Below are 22151 nucleotides of genomic sequence, written 5' to 3'. Positions count from 1 at the left end.
CCACCAGCCAAAGCAGCAGTTCCCAAGTATGGGTGCACAAAAGCTGCCCCATAAACCTTGTTTAAAAATGGAAGCTTCTGGGATGGAGATTCTGATCTTCAGCCGTGATGTGGTGAACCAAAGCCCACAGTCTTAACAAGTACCTTCAAACTTAAATGGCAGGTGCCATTCATGTCAAGGAAAGAAGGGCAAAGGGGCACTGCTGGGGTGCCAGGGATTCATCTTCAGTTCTGTACTACTTCAAGCTCATTTTCAGGTGATTACAATCCCTAAGACAAGGTATTTGGTCACAGTTAGTTATGCATATAGCTTTGTAAATGTTCCTGTAAACACAAAGCCTGTACCAGCACTGGCTTTTGTGGTTCAGGTTTTTACTTCTATGGTGGGGGGGGGGGGGAGGGAGTTCATTAAGAAGGGCTTTATTCCCAGGGCACTTTATTTCTTGCATTGATTGATTGACTAACAGAAGTACTAATTGCAGCGAAAGGATGCCCTTTAGTTAAGTTCACTCATTGCTTCCAGCTGTGAAAATCACGCATGGCTTGTTTCTAAGGTTTTTAAGGATTTATACAAGAAGTCAAGGTTGCCCTTTAAATTTATGGAAATATGCATGTGAATTCAGTGTACGCATATGTGTGTGTGTGTGTGTGTGTGTGTGTGTGTGTGTGTACACATATGTGTGTTTCTGTGGTGTTGGAGATTAAGCCTGTTGCCTCACACAAGCCAGGCAGTGCTTTAACTCTGGGAAACAGCCCCAGTCCTATACACTTTTCTTTTTTAAAAAACTGAAGCAGGAATTGGAGAAAGCTCTTAGAAATAATCTGCATCTTATTAACATGTGGTGATGCAGAAATTTTAGCAGGGCAAAGATATATGAGTAAAAGCATTTGAAATTTAACATTTAAAGCAACAGTTACCGGGCTGAAAGGCTCCCAGGAGCTTCAGTGATCCATGAGTGTGAATAATCTGGCAACACAGATAATTGTTTTGCAGTTGTATATTCGTTTCATTTAAACATTTTGCCAAGAAAATTAAGACTGTGTTAGAGGAGCCCATCTCGTCTGAAATAGCTTTGCTGTTTGGATAAACTCCCAGCTTTGTCACACTATGCTGGTGGCTCACAGATGAAGCAGTCCACAATTTGCCATAATAGATTGACCAAACAGTTATATGAGCAACCAAATTTCAAAACAAGGTAATAGGTAGCCCTTAAGCTATTTTTTTCTCCTTAGATCTAGTGAAAGTAATATCAGTAGTAATAATTCATATAATTTTCCCATGTTGACCCCGGGCTGTGTTCTCTCTATGCTGAGGACTTACTTTCACTATCATCACCAGGTAATGCTTGGATGATTGCTGGCCATGTCTTGGATGTCATTTCTAGTGACTGTGTGGCTGTGATGAGCTACTACAAAGAAGCATGACCAAGTAGTTTTATGCTCAGAAAATTGATTAGATTGGGCCATTTGATTTCTTTTTTCTTTCTTTTTTTTTATTGGATTATTTTATTTACATTTCAGATGCCATCCCCTTTCCCCATTTCCCCTCCCTAGAAAACCCCTATCCCATACCCCCTTCTCCTTTTTGCTTTTATACAATTATTTTAATGTTAACCAATGGCTTTATAAATTAGGTAATGCTCAATATCAATCAGAAGTGTAACCCAATACCCAACCTAGATATATCAACTATCTTTGACTGGCCTGGCGGAGACATGTGAACATCTGCCTCCATGTCTGGGCCATTTGATTTCTAATGTGTAAAATGGTGATATCAATGAATATTCATTAGGATGGCATTTCAGCTTTTGCCTTTGTGTACTTTGTGTACTTTGTCTATACCCCTCCATAAGATAGGATGTTTCTTCTGTTTTACATAGAAGGAAACTATATGATTTATATAAATATCATACCTAACAAGTGGTGGATCAGAATCTAGTGTCCATCTCTTCTCTCATTCTATGTTGTTTTTAGTCTTCTCTACTTCCTCTCCTGGACCAGAAAGGCTTCAAGGGTTCTCATTAATTTATGATACTTGATAGAAATCATTACATCATTATTAACCCCCAAACTTTTCCAGTAAGCATTAGTTTTTAATAATTTACTAAATATCAATCTGCTACATATTGGTAAATAGTACATTGCCAAGCCATTCCCTTTTCTCTTTAAGATATTATACACTCAAGTTAGGAAACAGAGAACCATGTCATGACTATCTATAATTGTGGAATAAGAGATTGATCTCCTAAGCAAATTATGTATACCAGATACAGGACATATATTTTCATGGTCATTCTGAATCTAGATGACTTCTATGTTATAAGGTGAAAACAAAGGAATTAAGCTAGATAATCAGGTTCCTGAGAGCAAGTGTCCCAAGATCAGAAATCTAAGGCATGGGGGACAGCGTGTTCACATGGCCTTAAAGACTCAATGGCCTTGACCAATGGAGTAGGAGGTCCTCTCCAGTTCATGAAGTTCATCCGTGGCTTCCTTTTCTGCCCTTTTTTTTTTTTTTTTTTTTTTTTGTAATATGGATCAGTTATTCTTTTGTCCCCTCCCTATTCTGTGTCCTGGAGAGCTGTAGCTGTGCCCTTAATGGAGGCAGCTATTGCATTTAAAGAAATCTCAGAAGCTCTTTCCCTCCTACTTCTGGGATGATTTCCAATAACTGGTTGCTAACTCTATGCTGGACACTGTGATAGATGCATTGATACATACTGAAGTAAACATCATGAAACTTTGCTTCCAGGAAACTTCAACTTAAACATAGGGATGAGCAGTGCATCTGCACCTGGACTCCTTCCTTCTTCATTAGCGTGCTCATGCTGTTTGCTGCCATGAGACTTCTTATTGGAAAAGATAATGCTGCTCTCAAGCTTTACAATTTATCAGACCCCAATTAACTAAGAAATTAAGTGCAAAAGGTAGATTGGTGTGAGTACTTTACCACAGTCAGGCCTCTTTATTCTAGAACATTTTTGCTTTCTGACTATCAGGCTCACTTTTTCCCCAGGAATGCTGGTCAAGTTCTCTGTCACTGAGGTAATGCCCAGCCCTGGCTTCACATTATTTTAAGAAGGAGAATATTTGTAGTTTAGGAACTAAAAGCAATAAGAATCTACTGGTTTTTATTATTCAAAGACTTAAGATATAATAGTTGTATAAACTCATGAAAATACTTGTATAACAATTTGCAGTCATTGAAATGGGTGCAAACTCCTTTTTCTGTCAAAGTCACTGCCACTTTGTCACTAAATGGTGACAGCTTGTTGTATAGTATAAAGCATTTATTGTGCCTTTGAACTGGCTGTTCCAGAAAACAAAACCTAGAGGTGCAGATGGGAGGAGAGATGCAGTGAGGTGAGTTAAGAATATGAACGGGAGTGTGCTGTTGTGTACAGCTGTGGAAGTGGCAGAAGACAGAGATGATGCTAGTGGGGACGTCTGCTAGCTGGTAAGATGGCTGTCTTGTTACCAGTGAGGGGTGCTCAGACATATAAGCTGCACAGTGGCAGTTGGTTAATCTAGACACGACACTACCTTCCTCCAGTGACTCTCAGCTCTGTCAGTACCCTCCTATTAATGTTTTATCACTTTTGCCATTCCAAAACATAACTCATTTTTATTCATCTGTAAATCTGAGAGCTTGTATTCTCTGAAGATTTGAAGGCTCTCCTCTCTCTTAATCTTTATGGAAGAGTTATTTACAAATAAAAAGCTATATACAGATCGTATATAGTTAAAGTGTTCAACCTGATGATTTGTACACTTTGAGAAATGATTACCACAGCCAAGCTAATTGTTATACCCGGCACCTCAGTACTTACATTTGAATCTTAGCTTTAGAGCTTTACAATACTCATGCAGTGTCTAATGAAGAAAGAAATGTGCAGACTCTCTACCAAAGCAGAATCTGTCCATCATAGTTTTTGCTGAGAGGTTCATTTGCAAGTCTCTCTTTGATTGATTTGAAAACATCTGGATCTGGTTACCCAGCAGTCTCTCCAGTGGGCCAGCCAGATTCAACCACAGCCTTTGTCTTCAGTGTTGTGTAGTGTTTTGAGACACCATACCATTTAGTGTACAGTAGCCCCCAGGCAATCAAACACCTCCTCATATCTGATACACAGCACTGAGAAGGTACAATGGAAGATTTCTCTTGTGGGTCTGTGCATGCATGCCCCGGCTCCAGGGGTCTATTCTGAGTTACTATGCCAGTGGGTGTAGAATCCAGACCACCTGGGTCTGAGTTCCGGCCTTGTCACTTTCCAGCTGTGTAACCAAGGACACATTACCTAACCTTTACCTCAGCTTTCTATTTTATACAATTAAATAGTAGGACCTTCTAAATTCAGTAAATTCTATCATGATTTATTTTATTGTCATTCCTGAAATAACAGCACTCAGCAAATGTTCAGTAATATTTCTATTCCTTTTCTTTCAATCTCCTCAAAGCTTACAGCACTCTCCTCCCTTATGCTGAGGGCAACCCCAGCTCCACTCCCTCTTCCAGAGACCTGAGTTCTACACCAAAGGAAGGAAGGTGTTCCTCCTTTCCTGGAAAGCCAGGACCTTCATTGGGTTTCTCAGGGGTAAGGAAGGAAATGTTGTGTGTCTCTCACATACAGCATCATGGAGCAGTTAAAGCAGAGTTACTTGCCAGGATATTATCTTGCCACATTTACATAAATGCATAGATAGTGTAACCTGTGTGATAGCAGTGGGAAACCTTGATTTCCTAAGAAGAGTTCTTGGTGCCTCACAGATGAGTGTGCATATGAAATGAGAATGAATAGGTTTAGTATACTGCTGAGCAAGTGAGAGATGGATTTCATTAAAGAGAAATTGTACTTTGTGTCCTACAGTGTGTGTGTGTTTGTGTCTGTACGTGTGTGTGTGTGTGTGTGTGTGTGTGTGTGTGTGTGTGTGTGTTATCTACTACTATGTTTCTAAAAGATGTTTATAACATTTTACTGCTTTTTCTTTTAAAATTTGTATGTATTTGAGGGTGTTTTATTTTGTTTTTCATAAGTTAAGTAACAAATTGCCCAAGGACATTGGAGAAGTAATGCTTCTATATAGTGCTTGATTAAAGATGTTTTCTGTGCTTCAGAGGGGGAGCAGGATTTCCTTAGCTTCTCCTTAGCCTCCTGATTGTACTTTGTAAGTTGAGACTGAGGGCATAGACTTGTGATGATCTAATCTAATATGTAGTTGTGGTGGTTTGAATATACGTGGTTCAGGGAGTGACACAATTAGATGTGGCCTTGTTGGAGGAAGTGTGTCACTGTGAGGTGGGCTCTGAGACCCTCCTCCTAGCTGCCTGGAAGACAGTAGACTTCTAGTTGCCTTCAGAAGAAGATGTAGAAGCCTCAGCTTCTTCCATGCCATGCCTGCCTGGATGCTGCCATGCCTTGATAATAGTGGACTGAACCTCTGAACCTGTAAAACAGCCCCGAATTAAATGTTGTCTTTTATAAGAGCTGCCTTGATCATGGTGTCTCTTCACAGCAATGAAAGCCAAGATACATGTCTTTGGTCTCTCCTTTGTAGCTGACTCCACAAGGGTGTTCTGCCCTGTTTTCTGGAGATAGAAGGCCTGGGTACCAGCATCCAGGAAAAGAGTGGGAGGAGGATGGAGGAAGTCTGGGGGTTAATCTTACAGGATTTCATTTCCTTAAGTCTGTTAGGGACGTGCCTACAAATCTGCCTTCCAGCTTTCAAAATCCAATAGCCTTTGTTTTCTCATTCCAATTGTTACCTGTTTGTATCTTGGATAAAAGATAAATTTTTAATGTCATTTTAATGGTGTTTGGAAAGAAATTTGATATGTATATTCAAACTCCTTCTTTATCTGGCAGCAATTAATCTCTTCTATAACATCTCTTTCCTGCTACCTGTGCCCTGACTCAGAAGACCCTGTACCCACTACCCCAGCTGCTGCTAAAGAGGAACATTTTCCTTCCTGCTCATACTTGGGAAGTTCAGCTTTTGTAAGATGTTCCCTGACAACTTACCAAGGATGCCAACTTGCCTGCAGTACTAATCTAAAGCATGCCAAGCTCAATGAATGGTGTATATAATTACAGCTTTCCTACCATCTTCTAGTTGACTAAAACTAGATTGTCGCATCTCTTCAGGTCAAGGTTTTGCCTGATATTTGATAATTTCAGGTACAATGTGTAGAAAGAGCAAAGTTTGGTATAGGACAGCCTGAGGGGCACTGCAGATTCCCCTACTGATCCTTTGAACACTGAATTAAACCGTTCAGAAGCTTCCTGACTTCATCATTAAGTTGAAGTATGTGAGGATCAAATGACCAGGAGTATATGGCCCTACTTTACCTAACCATATACTCTACCTCCTGGTATAGAAGAGTTATAAGAGTAATAAAAGTTAGTCTCCAAATGGGTATAGTGGTGTAGGAAAATAATCCCTGTGTTTGGGGGGCTATGGCAGAAGGGTCACAAGTTACAGGCTAACCTGGGCTTCATTGCAAGACCCGATCTAAAAAACTAAGAAGAAAGAAAGTGGATAAGTAAGTGAGCAGGTAAGGAGCATAGCTCATATACCACATGTCTAACCTAATGAAGGCCCTAGGTTCAGTACTACAAAAATAAAGATAATAAAAGCTAGTCTTGTAAGGAAAGATGGCCTCATTAGCTTCTCCTTATAAGCAAGAAGATCTGGATCTGGATCTCTGGAATCCACATAAAAGAAATCCAGATATGGTAACACATACCTGTAATCTCAGTTCTGGAGAAGTAGAGATACAAGGATCCCAGGCACTTGCTGGTCAGCCAGACTCGCCTAACCAGCAGGCTCCAGGTTCAGTGAGAAAACCTCTTAAAAACAACAACAAAGGAAAAACACAGGGAGAGCAATTGGGGCAATTGAGGAAGATTAAACATTTCTGACCTCTGACCTTCACCTGCATGTACACACACACACACACACACACACACACACACACTTTCACTAACAAACACACACCCCTCTTGTTCCTCCATTCTTCCATCTCCTCAGCACAGTGCTTCCCTGGTGGTAGTAGATGCTTAAGAAGTACTAAATGTTTCTTCTAGAAAGAGAGTATAGTAGAGGTTTTTCTATGGACATAGTTATTCTATTTCTTTGTACCCATGCTATAGCATAGCAAATGTGGCAGCAAGGTAGACTCCCTTCTCTAAACTGTAATGCTATAGCAAGTGGATAATGCCCACTCTCCAGTGTGGGGGCATCAGAGGAAAGGAGCTCTGTACTCACTGAAACTGAAAGGGCCCCCATCTCTCCTGGCACCCCTTAAACCAAGCCAACTACTCTGCCTCCGCTGTGCAGTTACCAAGGTGAGAACTGAATTCACTAACTCTACTGCAGGCCATATCTTGCCACTTGGGATCTGGAAGCTGGCAAGCTTTTCGACCTAAGGCACTCTGCAATGTAGAGTTGCCAGTTATAATTATATGTCCAGGTGTTAATTAGCAAAACAGTTCATTATTTGACAGTTTGGAGTAATGCTATGAACCTTGCCCTAATCTTTCAGTCCAACATGCATTTGATAAGTGTTTTATACATAAATTCCACATTGCACTATACTCAGTAAAAACTACAGAAAGAACTGCAGGTCAAAAATATTTTAATGTACTTCCTTGGTTGACTCATTTTCAAGTAAAACCCTAAGCAAGAGAAGAATTAGGCAGAATCTTCTCTATTAAGATTTTTCCCTCTCACATCTCTTTGTACGCAAGTGATACTCAGACATCATGAAGCAGGTTAGGGAAATGCGAGTGTGAAAGTCTTGCCTGACCATGCTGGTGCTGGACCCCAGCCTTGACTTGGGAAACTTCAATACATTTGGCAGACTGTCCACTCTTACTGTCACTAGTTAGCTTCTGTGGTTTATTTTATCTATCTCAGAGCTTGCCATGAGAGTGTTCTCAATTCTGTGTCCAATGTTTTACATAAATTACCGTCATTACATTTCCCAGTCATATTTATTATTTTAAGTAGTTTTATCATTTTGACTCACTATAAATATGATGTTTTATGAAGTATCTCAAATCTGCTTTCTGTGGTGGTGATGATTAATTTTCATTGTTTACTTGTTTGGACTAAAAAATTTAAGGGAAGGGTAATATCAGAGATTTTACTGGAGGAATGGGAAAGGGGAAATGATATACTTATGTTTTAGTTACAATTTTAATAAAGACGAAAGAAACATAGGACATTAGTGAGGCATAGCTTTGGGCCATCAGTAAAGGTGTTTCCACAGAGAGTTAACAAAGGGTTGAAGAACTGCCTGTAATGTACGCAGCACCATGCCTTGGGCTGTGGTCTTAACGAGATAAAAAGGAAAGAAAAGAGAAAGACAGTTGAATGTTGGGAATTCCTATTCTTTGTGGAATTCCTGGTCCACTGAGATGTTAGCAGGCAGGATGCTATCCTCACCATGTCAACTATGCCCCTTCAAACCATGAGCCAAAATCTCTCTTGCAGGTTGGTTCTTGTCAGGTGTTTGGCCACACCAATGAGGAAAGGAACTACTACAGGGTATGTTTTAGTCATACTCCTGCCCCCCAAGTGCTGGGTCTAAATTTCTCAGAAATATTGTGAGCTTCTTACTGACTTCATAGTCTTAGTCTCATTATCCATGTATAGATCAGGCATCTTTACTTCATTGGGTTATTATGAGAGATTATTTAATTTTTAAAATACTAGAAAAATTTCAACACTACAATGAGCAATACATGCCTATTTACTTAATGAAGTAAGTACTTGTAAATTGGATGTGATGGCTCATACATACAGCCTAGGAAGCCTAGGACATGAGATTATGAGTTCAAGGCTAGCCTGGACTATAAAGTGAGACTTTGTCTCAAATAACATGAATAAATATTTGGCAGTTGTTCTCCTGTCCACCAGATTACTGAGTAGTAAGAGTCAAGGACTGTACTATGAAACGTGTGTAAATCAAAGAAGAAGGAAACTGCCTGAGGTTGTAGCAGAATAATAACTACTGGGAGCTAGTAGAAAGGTAAATGAAATTTAAAAAAATGTAGCCATTAGGAATGGAGACAAATAAGAAGAAAATGGGTTATATTTCAGAATATATCACAAAATTAAAATCTATAACATGAACTTTAATATTTTCTTTCAAATATGTGTACCTGGGAAATAAAGAATATGTTAGCCCTGACTCCCACCCCCCATCTAAGTGTTGAACTCAGAACATCATGTTTGCTAGGAAAGCTCTAAGCCACACTCTAAGCCCTAAAGGAACATTTTTCAAAATGCTTAGAAAATTCCCATTTTGATTTCAGCAATTAAATCAATTTTAGGTTTTACTAAAGGAAGAAATTCAGTTGTCACTAATGTAAGGTACTTATTCTAAATCAAATGTGCTTTGCACAATGCCATGGAGACAGAGTGCAAGATGGGTGTCTGTGTCTCTGAAAAGAGCAAGTCCGGGAGCCAGCGCACTCATTTGTCTGACCATCTGGAAATCTCCAGTGATCCAGGCTCTTAATTTTACCTCATTCTTAGGATAAAAGAGAAACAATAAAGAGAGAAAATGGGCTGCAAGGGCATTCTACTTTTCATTTAAAAAATAATTCAAGTGATAACAGGAGCAGGGAGTTTAAAAGAAAAACTGAAAGGCCATTATAATGATTTGAATGCTCAGTCTGTGTTTTGCTGTGGGTTCTATTGTTCTCAGCTACATGGGAACCATGGTAATTTTATGAATCATTAGAATTTTCTCTCCAAATTATATGTGCATGTTCTCAAAGTGCCTCCTCCTAAGTTCCCCACAGTAAAAGGTTGCCGAACAATTTCATTTAATGCGTTTGAATTTTGTGCTAATGTTGTATTTTTAAATATTTGTACTTAGCAAACCAAAGACAAAATAATGACAGCTGAGTCTTTGTGCAGTTTATGTTCCCTACTTTTGAAATTCTGAGTCTGTTTCCAGTCTCATGTACAGTGTAGTGAGAATATGAAACCTAAGTTAGCATCATGGGGGCTTAAAAGCCAATGTTAAAAACACTCAAAAACAGTATTTGAACTTTGTGCTTGGCATATGTCGTATGGGACACAGTGTCTGCAGAGTTTACTCTACTACTGATGCCTAAAGCCTTACTCCTAGAGTGATGATGGCCCCCAGAGGCCAGTTCACTTATCAGGCCTTTCAATCCAAGTGTGAGCCACAGAAAATCAGTGAGTGAAGGTGAAAGAGAGAGACTTAGCATTAGTTTATTTCCTTGGGCAGAATTAGTCTTCCCATTCAAGGCATTAAAACATTCACAACTTTATAAACAGTGATATTATGGATTTTTATGTTTTATCTTGTTTCAAGAACTTAGGAATTTCTCTTAATAAAATAAAAGGTTAGATCTCTGTTCATCTGTCTTTTTTCTGGTTAGTGAAATCCCACTATCTAGAAAGCATTGTACATCTTAAAAATTGTATCTTTCCCAGGGGTGTAGGTGTTTCCTGTGTGAAAACTGTCTTAGAAGGAAGTACTTCAAAGCCACAATAGTCTGTGTTTTAACCACTTACTATTCTCATGCACTGTAGGAAAGCTGCCTCCCTGGGCAGTGTGTAGGTGGTTCTATTACTGTTCTTTTCACACTGGCTTTGGCAGGATGCCCTGGACTTTAGTTCATTGGGATGCATCATGGGGATTTCCAAGCTAATTTTTGGTTCATCTCCTCACAAATAATGCAGTCCAGTAGCTAAAGCCTAACAAAGAGAAGTATGAATGGCATGGACCAAAACTTAGAAGATGACCTAAAACTGATGTTTCTGTTACCATGGGTGGCTGGAGATGTCATCCTGGGTCATGAAGAATATCCTAATCCTTGCAAATGAAGAAAGGGACAAATGCTCACTCAACTCTCCTGAGTCAGTCAACAGGAAAATCACGTTGGGAGCCCAGCTCTCCTCTTGGCTAGTCTTTCAATTTTGGGATGGCTGCAACACATTCTGATTTGTCCAACATGAAAAAGTCATATAGAATAGTTAAGTTTGTTCCTAGAGTGAAGTAGAATTCTGGGCTACAACTACCAGATTTTTTTTTTTTTAATGAGTTGCAACTTTAGAAGTCATTAGTCCTCAGATGTTTTAACTCCTAGTGTGGAGCATATTTGGGTTGTAGTCTCCCCTTGAATAAATTTCTCCTTGCATGTGTGGATGATTGCACACTTGCTCACATGCTCTCTGCCCTGAACAGGTCCATATGTTCCATTTTTACTGGAAGCCAAGCTTCCCATTCCTTCTCTTCCTCAGAGGGCTCCACATCTCACCTCAGAGGGACCTGAGTAACCCAAGCTGAAAGAATTTGTAGTGAAGCTTGTCAGCATAATTGATTATTATATGGTATGAACCATCAAAGACAGGCGAGCCTGCACAGAATGGAACAAATTTGTATGTTGTATGCAACTCCCATTGGGTCCACCCTGTCTTCCTCCTCTGACATGTTGATTTATATATTTACAACTCTTCCCTAATGAATCATGTCCCAGTGTAAGTCACCGGAACCTCCTGCTCAGCACCCCACCTCTGCTAACAGGAGGACAGTAAAAGATCTGCTCTGAATTCTTGGTTCTGTTAGTTGGCTCTAACAGAAATGGTTGAGGATGTCTTAATCTTTCAAAGGACAAAAATCACATAAAATGTTTGAGTAATATTGCTACCTTAAGGAACAAGCTCCTGTGATTACAGATGCTTTTTCACATGACAGAGTCTAGTCAGAGTGGCTTGAGAATGTAAGAAATGTAAAGAAATAAAAGCATGTCCCAGCACCCTTGGTGGCAGCTTGATGTTCTGGCATCCTCTGCAGATCTTCTAACTGTAAACTGCTTTGAGTGTTAGACTTCCTATAAAATGGGGAAGCTAATGACTGTTCTACTTTCTCACAATCTGTTAGGATCTTACATGAGATATATTTACAGTGTTCAGTGTTCTCAGGAACAGGAAGAGTAGTGTTAGAAAATGCTGTGGTTATGTTGATAGCAGCACAGGGGAAATTATGCTAAGACCCAATTTGAAGTAATCTTAGTCCTGTGCTCTTTCAGTCTGTCTTTTCATCTTAGGTATCAATTCCTGGTGAATTAAAAGGCCATAGTTTGGGTAAAATAAAAAGAGAGAAGAGAGCCTAACAGAGGACTTGAGCTATCCATGAACAGACCCCTGGCTACTGGTATTGAAGGTCCATGCCTCCAGAAGGCTAGCCAAATGTAACATCCATTACATGTAACAGGATAGCCTTCCTGCCTATCCTGTGCACCTACTGAGTTGCATATGTCACGTCTTCCTTCATGACATGTTTCCAGCGACTGTCTCTCTTCCCCTTCCTTACCCTGTGTTCATAGCTTTCTGAAAGCCTGACCTCACCAAATCACTATAACAGTTGTAAAGGTTGTATAAACCTTCTGCAAACATCCTCCAGTCATCTTCACCTTGCTGAACATTGCACCATAGATTACCAAAGCCATTAGCCCCTCATTTACAGTTCAGTAGAAGTAACAAAAACAGTGATTAGAGATGGGCTGTGTATTTAGGCTGCTTGGGCTTAAATACTAGATGGAACTATTTGTATTTGTGTGTCAGTGTACCTTGTAGAACCTAGCACCTCATTTTTTTCATCTATAAAATAGAATGTTAGTATGTACCTTGTTGATGACTGAGTAAGATTATCATAAGTTTATTAAGACAATGCATATAAAGTATGTAGAGTTCACTATAATCTTCTGGTTTGTTTCAAACTTTTCTTTAAAAGTTAAACCTCAAAAAGATAGGAAATCTGTGTGCCTGTGTGTATGTACTGTGGCACTGCTACATCCTACAGCATAGTGTGATAGTGCCTGGCACATAACTGACACCGTCTCAGTGAGTACTGGATGGTGAAAGATAGTTTGCTCATCTTTCAATCCCTATTTTTATCTTAGCATAAATTGTATTTACATTTGTAGTTATTTCCATAATAAGAGAAAAGAATAGTAGTTTTTGGCACTTGAGATCTCTAAGGGTCAGAATTTGTCTTTCAGGATCTCTCTGTTCTCCGTAAATGTGTCTAGACAGTTCCCTTTCAAGTCATTTTGCTTTTTTGCTGCTGCTTTATTTTTCCCTTTTGAATAAGTTAGCTTTAAAAATCCAGTATTTGTTATGGTAAGAAACTAACAAGGGGACTTCCAAAATGTATTTATTTTCATTGTAGAATGTGGACTAGTAAGCCCTCTGGGCAGAGTGTTTAGTAAGACGCAGCTGTGAAGGCCATCTCTAGAAGACACTGATGGTTGGAGGAAACCCTCCAGGTTCTTCTGTCTCCTCTGCGGGACATGGAGTATCTGCCTTGTTGTTTACAGTCTGTTGTTCTTGCTAGTCCTCTTTCTCAGTACTTTTTCCTTATGTCTGGTTTTTGTTGGTGCTATTTTGGTGTTCTGTTTTATTTGAAGTGAAAGTGTCTTATTATAACGATATTTTATTGATGATCTTCTCCAAGTATAAAATACTTCAGTAGCATGGAAAGTCTAAGCTAATACCAGTGGCCAAGGTTGACCTGTTGTCATTTTCTAAGAGGAAGAGTTCATGTAAAGTAAATAAATAATCAAGAGGCCTCAGGGTGTTACTTGAAGGGGAGTCAAACTTATAAGTATCTCATAATGACTGTTATTCTGTTTGATTGAGAAATCAAGATTGGTCAGCAGCTTCTACTATACTATTCCCCTACATATCATTTAACAAAATAAAATTATATTGATATGCAAGAATAATGAAATATCTGTTATTTTCTCAAAAACAATTACTAATGTAAAACTTAATATTTCATTTTCCTGTGCTGCCTTCTCACTTTAATCATAAAGTCAAAGTCATGGCACAGATTTAAATTATTCCAAATATCATGATCAGTTTTCTATATGCTTTCAAAGTTGAATCTATGGCCTCTTCTATTCATCTCAGAAGAATTTACTTACAGCGATTACAGCATCCTGGAGCACTTCCACACTCCAGAACAGCTGCAGTTGAGAAACATCCACTCTGAAAATACTAAAAGCCAAACAAGAAATTAGGAATAGCATTTGTAATTAAGGAATTATGTTTTGAAAATTCAGCTCCAGCTAATCCCTGAGCACGTTATGTATCAGAACAAGACTCCCTAAAAGCTAAGAAGGAATCAAGCTGAGGTCATCAGACTGAGCCATCTCAGTCTCATTCTCCAAGGTTTTAAAGAGCAAATAAGCTTGTGTAATTACTTATATGAATTCTACAGAAATCTAGTATTTTTCTGATTCTCTAAAATTGTACATCATTTTTTTTTCCTGAGGCAATTACACATCCTGCTTAATTCTTCAGCCTGATGAAGCACTTCTCTTTGACTACACTACAGGTCTACATTTAAAGTAGGTCATCAGGTGACTAGTGACATCAAAATGGATTCATTTGCTGCATCATGTTTTTAGAAGAGAGATTTTCAAAGTGTTCTGTCCTCTATACATATATACTTTATAAAAGATTTGGCTTCTGAATGCTTCTCAGCCTGCTCTTCTGACACATTCACTCTCCCTCTTCCCTCCTCCCCATCACAAAGGACCAGTCAGATCCTTGAATCCAATTTTAGTTCATGTATACACTGTTTCACTAACCTCAAGGTCTTCACTACTACTCTTGTTCAGCATATGAAAACTGCTATTTTGGCACTCAATTCAGTTGCAAATCCTTCTTTCTTAACACTGTCCAACCATCTGCCTCAGTGCTATTAACTCTTTTTTATACCTCTGCTGCATTTTGGATGAACTCATTTATCCATCCATAACTGCTAGTAAGTAAGAATTCTGTCCTGTTTTTGGCCTTGACTCTTCAGTTAAGTCCAGTGTCACACACAGGAAAGATAGTTTTCCATTTAATGAATGTTCCTTAATCTCTAGACAGCTCTTACCTGGTGGTCAGCAGTAATTGTTTCAATAATTGTGCTGTAGCTTCACATTTAAAAACACAAAAGACATTAAAACAGGACACCCATGTAGCAGGATATTACCCCCACTACATTTTACAATAAAGCTCAGTAATTTGGGAGGAGCTAGTGTGGGAGGAGCAAAGAGAGGAAGAGGAGGAACAAGGAGATGAAGGAGGGAGGAGAGGAGAGATGATGGCTGGAGATGTCCAGGTGTCTTTAGCAGTCTCAGGTAGTTATTCATATCTAGGTTAGTTAATTGTGTGGACATCTTGTTAATTGAACATTTCCAATTATATAAGGCCTTTGGATAATATTAAGCTTTAGAGTCTCATTTCTATTGGGTACTTCGTGGATGGCGAGTATTATCGGGGGCTCAGTCAAGCTTTGTGGAGACAGCATGGTGGATTGGCAGAGTACCACCATGCTTGCATCTTGTGAGTGCCAGGTCAAGTGCATCTGGCTGGTCTGAGCTGGGGTCTTGCAGGTCTAGTATTGACACATGTGACCTGAGCTAAGCAGAGCCACCAGCGCTTATATGGTTGGCCTGTGGAGCCCCATTTTTTAAATATTACCACAACATACCCAGAAAGGCATGGGGAGGGGCAGACCAATCTGAGAGCTTCTTGAAGGAGTACCTGTTTGTTTATGCAGTGAGTGGATATATACACACACACAAATGCACACACACACACACACACACACACACTTGTCTAGCACAAATGGCTTCTGTTCTAACAGTGTCTCTACTGATAACCTTTAATCCTGAGCTTCTCCCCATCGAATCAGATGTTAAACACTCTTTTGTAACTGCCCAGTTCCACTCAACAGTTTCTCCATGCTCCCTAGTACTGTTCAAGTGTACCACTAATCTGTTATTCTGTCGGTCTTTTACCTTGGCTTGCTCTGCAGCATCTCATTGTATTATAGATTTACTTTTTGTTCCTCTTTGAATGGTCAATTTTTTTGTTGGTCATTTCTTGGTTTTGCTGTAGGTATGTTTTTATTGAGAAACAAACTTCAGAATACGTTTTCAATTACATACTTGTCATTTTCCTTCCTCAGAGGAGGAGAATCATTGTATAGACTGGAGTTAAGGAGCTTACTGAACTGAGCACCTTTTGTGTGTCAGGTCCTGTATATTCTGTCTTTTTACAGAAATCTTATGGGCCATTAGAAGAGCAATTGGAAGCATGGAAATGTTATAGAAGACAAATCTAAAATGTTCTGGCTATTTTTAGTAGAAAACCCCCCTACCCTTTCAGTATGGGCTTAGAAAGAATCTTACAGCACAGAAGGGAGAATGTCCTCCCTCAGGTTGGAAAGATAAGAAAATGTTTTCCAGGCAAAGGGACAGAGCATTTTAGGCAATAATAAGACCCTGAAATAGTCACGGGTGATTGAAAGGAGTCCAGCATAGCTGAACCTTGCAGATCAGGGGTGGTCATGGTAGGAGTCTAGAGGTGAAAAATGGAAGCCATGTAAAGAGCCTTTTGTATTATCTGAAGAACAATGGCCTGTCCCACTGAAGAGTTTAAAGGCAGTGAGAAACATGATCAAATATGACTTAAAACTTAAAACTGTTTCCTATTCTGTTAAACTTCACATCGTAAGGGATAGTCATCTTAAGTACAAAGAATGTTTGTGCTTTTATTCATGCAGTAGCTACTCATTCCAAATATATCCAGCACCTAAAAGATCCTTTGCTTCCCTATCACAATCTACCCCCTTGAAGGGAGTCTACTATTCTAACTGTTCTCATCAATGATTGTTCACGTGGGGGTATGTAGAGGGGTGTGATTTTGGTTTTGCTACCCCCTTCTGAAAGTACTATATATTACTTCATTGAATACAATTTATAAATAACCTACATTGTGTTAGCTATATGGGCCCAGTGTTAGTGATATGAGGGACAGCCAAGTGAACCAGTGATTATCAGAGCCCACAGAAGAAATCACTTAAAGTGGCTAACACATGTGCTAATGCATCAAGAAAGGGATTCATGACACAGGAAGAGCATTGTAGACAGAAAGATCTAAGGGGCACGAAGGCATAGAGGCAGGGCGTTGGCTGGATGCAAGTATGAGATGACTGGTAACCTAGTATGGTTAAGCAAGGAATGTGCATTAAACTGGAGAGAAGCCTTGGGAAATAGAGGAACCAAAACTAAGCAGGTTTGTATTATAGGAAGAGAAATGAGTGGATGGGGAAAGAAGCCTTAAAATTCTACCTCTGCATGTCCAAGCATGTTACAAGATCTACTTGTTGCAGAAAATGTGCCTACAAATACATTGTCAGCAAATGAAAACGGATGGTCTATGACAAATGTTTTTATGTTTGAGTTTTTTTAAGTCCATTAATTAGAATAAAGTTAGCCTACTACATGTAATTTCTGGAAGAGTCATGGTAGCATTAATATATGAAGGCTTTCAAGTCTCCCTATAGTATAGAACGATTTCAGTTTTCTTTGTCTTATTTTCCAAAGCATTTGAGCATGGAGCCAATTTTCTATAATAGTAATATCTATATTTATTTATGAAGCCCAATTTTAGCAAACAGTGGCCTAAAAAGTCTCAAATGTTCGACTGCCATAGCCAGTTCCATTATCTGTTTTTGTTTGTTTGTTTGTTTTCTTTTCTTTTTTGTTATTGGGTACTTTATTTGTCTACATTTCAGATGTTATCTCCTTTCCCCATTCCCCACCTCCAGAAACCCCTTAACCCATCCTCCCTCCTCCTATTTCTATGAGGGTGTGCCCCCACCCATCCACCCACTCCCACCTTTCCTCCCCCGAATTCTCCCCCTTACTGGGGCATCCAGCCTTCAAGGAACCAAGGCCCTCCTCTCCCACTGATGCCCCACAAGTCCATCCTCCTCTACAAATACAGCTAGAGATATGGGTCCCTCCATGTGTGTTCCCAGGCTAGCTGTTTAGACCCAGGGAGCTCTGGTTGGTTGGTATTGTCACTCTCCCCATGGGGCCACAAGCCCCTTCAACTCCTTCAGTCTTCTAACTTCTCCAAAGGGAACCCTGTGATCAGTTTGATGGTTAGCTGTGAACATCCGCCTCTGTGTATGTCAGCCACATAGATTCTTTTCAATACAGAACACAGCTGGTTTCCATACCCACTGTCACGTTGGGCTACTCGTGTCCCTGTCAGAACATCAGTTGTTATGTTTCACGGCAGCTTCTCATTTCATTCATGGTCTTGGGACTTTTTTTTCCTTATTTTTGCCATACTCAGACTTTATTACCTGCTAAGAGGTTATAAGAACTGTGAACTTAGCTGTTCCTAAACAAATATAAATCATTTAAAGTGTGTTTAATAGCAATTATAATGAATGAAAACACATTTCCATATTATCAAATCCTTATACTCACATTGGCAAACTTCTACATTGATACCTGGTAAACCAATGATGATGCTTACAAAAATCAAACAAATAAAAGCAGGACTGACCTTGTTGAAATTTAATACTTCTAGCATTTATCTGTCAGAACCACTGATTTGGAAATTGTTATAACTTCTTGCAAAAGGTAGACCTTTTTCCCCCATAAAAATTCCCATCATTTTGCAGAGTGCAGTTTCATTTTCCTTGAAGAGAATATAGTGATTGATTATCCAGAGTGCTGTGGTGACAAGGTAAACCAAGCAAATAGCTCGGAAATTGTATGTAATCATATAGCATCACATAGGGGCCATGTCGAGCACAGCCATTGGAATTAAATTGTGCCTTTCTCGTTAGTCCCTGCTGGTATTTCCTGCTCACCTCCAAAACCTTCACCTCCAGAGACTATTCAGTCATCCTTTCTCCTCTGTCAATTCCATTCTCATTACCCAAAATCACTGCAGTAGATATAGAACAAACCTCCCTCTCCCAAAGAGATTGCAAGCTGCAAGTGCCTGATTCCCATATCCCTTGCCTATGTGACTTTCAGTGAGAAGATTTTACATTTCCTATGCAAGCATTCTTTTATTAGTTCTGAATATGCTGCCATGTGATGAGCACGTGGAAGGAAGGATGGGAGATGAATAAGAGGAAAAGCAGCATGTCAGTCACTTCTGAGAAGCTGATAATCTAGTTGTGAAGGCCAGACACACCTGCAAAAGCTTGAGAACAGTTCTACACTACTAATTCAGCCAGTGTCAACGTACCAATGCCCAGATTGAATACATGAGTCATGTGGGCCAATAAAGGAGCAATCAAATTAGCCTTGTTATTAGTGGACTAAATTGAGTCATAGGAAAGGAAGGGGCTACCCAAGCTACCCGAAGCTGATTATCAGTCGTGTAATTGAGGATAGAACCAGGCCCTTTCTCCTCATGCTCATCTTCTATGCTTCAGAATTGAAGCAGGCTTTGTGAGCATGGCTGAGCTCCTCTGCTTTCTTAATTGCTGTCCACATTTTGTAGCATATCCTGTGTTCTGAATTGGGATGAGGATTTTAGATGCTTAACATGGGGACATGTAGCCAGGCGGAATCAATTCCTGTCAGTCACACACAAATACAGAGGAATGGGATTATAGATCAGGGTGAGGCTGCAGTGCTTTAATCTCAAAATCAATACTGAAAAGGAAGTTGAACTTGTGAGGATTCTATAGAGACTGTAATTTGGTTTCCTATGAGGTTTGCCTTACATAATATAATGTTCCTTTCTTCTCTCCTTCTAATTATTTCAGTAGGAATGAGAAGGGGAGGGGAAGGCATAGGAGACAGACGCCTCTACCATCAAATCATCTCAAATAAGCATACAACTGTAACTCATAATTCAAGCTAATCCTCCATTGTATTTACTTTTATCTGATCTTTTTATTTTCTGGGAAAAATTATCTAAAATCCTGTCTCTATAGTATATTGTTAAGCATAATAAAATGCTTCTTTGATTCTTTCCTAGGTCACTGTGAGACTGTACAAAGTATTTTTTAATATTTACTTTTGTGACTAACTCCATTGTATCCCGTGTGATTTTATTCTAATAAATATATAGCAAACTCTTTATTGACCAAAAGGATTCTAGACTGCTAGGCATGCGATTAATATTTACTTCAGTGTAATTCTGCTCTTGTTGCGAGAGTCATGAAATAATGGTTTAAAAGGCTGAATCTCTTCTCAAAGATTTAGAATGTATTGAATGTTCCTCTTCTCAGAAGTAACACTAACTTGCTGCATGGTGCTCTAGCTTTAAGATGGTTTTATTATTTTTAAGTTTGGAAGTTCTTTGGTTCGATAAAGTCATAGTCTATGTGTGCCCTTCTTCACCTATGCTGACCGTAGTGCCGTCATTTGCCTCTGGACTTGCCCTCAAGACCCTGCCTCTGAAAAGAGCTACTGAAGGCTGCTGAGGCTTCAAGAGTCAGGTAGAATGGGCTGTCTCCAGTCCACTGAGGGCATGTCCTTGCAGGAGACTGTAGAGCCCAGCAGTGATCTCTTCTCTTAGGCTCCAACCATGCCTTGAACAGTTTAGTTTCACCATGTGATTCCATCGTGTGCAACTTCAGCACAGGCCAAAAGCAACCCAGCCAGTAAATTATGATTGGAAACCTCCAAACTGAGCAAAAGTAGCCTTTCTCTCAGGAAGCTGGCTATCTCCGTTGGTTCTCATGGCAGTAGATATAGTAGCACAGTGAACTCATGGAAAATAATGGGATGTGGTACGAACTCAGAATAGCAGGTAAAATGAGCAGAGCCTGGAGCCCTTGCTTTCCTGTTTCATCTCTCTCAGCCTGTTTACTCCTCTTTTCACCAACAGTAATTACAGGAAAGGGTTAACGAAGTTAAAGCAAGTGAAGTGCTTAGTGTTGTGCCCCCGGACTTAAGAACCCTGTAAACACTCATGATAACCATGAGTATTATGTGACTTTGAAATGAAACAGCACATGCTGCAAACACCATGCAAGCTGTAAGAGATGACCCAAATGTTACTTGTTCTTAATACAGCTGTGGTTTTGAAATTTAAAACAAATCATGGAAGCCTTTTTCCTTTCACTGCCTCTAGTAGATCTTCACTCAAGTAGTAATAAGTCCAGAAGTTGATAACTACAGCTTCTATTCACTATGAACACTCTTTCTTAAAACCAAAAAGAAGTTCCAGTAGTGGTAACAGGAGCCTATAATCCCAGCGCATAGGAAATGAAGGCAGGAGGGTCATTAATGTGAGCCGTTCTGGGCTGTCTCATGAGTTCAATGTCTACCTGAGCTACATAGAAAACTCTGTCTCAAAACCAGCAAGGAATGGGGATGCTGCTCAGGGAGAAAATGCCAAGTCCTGGTTTCCATCCCCAGGACCATTAAAAAATAAATTAAAAAAAAAAAGCATACAGACTCATCTGCAGATGCCATGAAGTCCACAAAATCTTTTGAAAAATCCCTATCCTGTGCCATTTCTGAGAAAATGCCTTTCAGGTCTTTGAAAGACTAGCTCTGTGAGAGATATTTATTTGGTTGTTGATTTTAATCCATACTTTTAAGTGCCACGGACCCTCAGGAATTCGAGTGCTGTCACATTCTTTTCAGTTGTCCTTGCTTGTCCTGTATGTTATTTCTAAATAGACATCTCATGGTTTCTCTGTCCTCTCTTTTTTATTCATTTCTAGAGCACAATCATCGTGGAGAAGACAGTTCAAGACCTCATGAACCTGATGCATGATTTGAGTGCGTATTCAGATCAGTTCCTCAACATGGTGTGTGTAAAGCTCCAGGAATACAAGGACACGTGCTCCACAGCCTACAGGTAGGGCACTACTGGAGATGCTGACTCAGTGTGAGCCTGGCAGTGGCTCTGCCTGGCAACACTGCCTTTCATGCCTACTTCCCTGAGCTTGTCAAAGGGCCTGATAACAAAGAGCATCATAGAGATTCTATGTTAGGTCCTTACACAGTCACACTGACAAAGGCAATGAAAAGAGCTGAGGGGCAGGGACACTTAAGATGGCCAGGATGGCTCAGGTCAGGGGTCAGCTCCGATTTCCATTGAAACCTAGAAGTACAAGATGTGTCTTCCTCAAGGAAACTTCAGGTCTTGATTAGTCCCCTTGGTGAGTGAAACAATCCTGATAGTAGAGCGACTTAAAACTCCTAATGTTCTATCATATAAAGTATTTCTCATTCTTACAAACACATTCCTACTGACACTGATCTGAAGGCCGCCTACTGTCAGAAAAGGACAATTACACCTGGTTTTAGCATGAGTTGAAGAGAG

General features: G+C 39.7%; 1 protein-coding gene across 2 annotated transcripts in view; it reads left to right on the top strand.

The window, feature by feature from the left end:
- Positions 1-22151, top strand: part of Exoc4 (exocyst complex component 4) — a 711678-nt gene that overhangs the window by 524641 nt on the left and 164886 nt on the right. For both annotated transcript variants that reach the window (XM_034519115.2, XM_076913572.1), the window contains exon 12: positions 21547-21683. In XM_034519115.2, coding sequence (XP_034375006.1) covers positions 21547-21683 — 137 coding nt within the window. The remainder of the gene's footprint in view (positions 1-21546; positions 21684-22151) is intronic.

Source organism: Arvicanthis niloticus, chromosome 15 (assembly GCF_011762505.2).
Source record: "Arvicanthis niloticus isolate mArvNil1 chromosome 15, mArvNil1.pat.X, whole genome shotgun sequence".
Taxonomy (NCBI): Eukaryota; Metazoa; Chordata; class Mammalia; order Rodentia; family Muridae; genus Arvicanthis; species Arvicanthis niloticus.
Note: the sequence above shows the minus strand (reverse complement) of the source record. Positions and strands in the feature narration are given on the sequence as shown.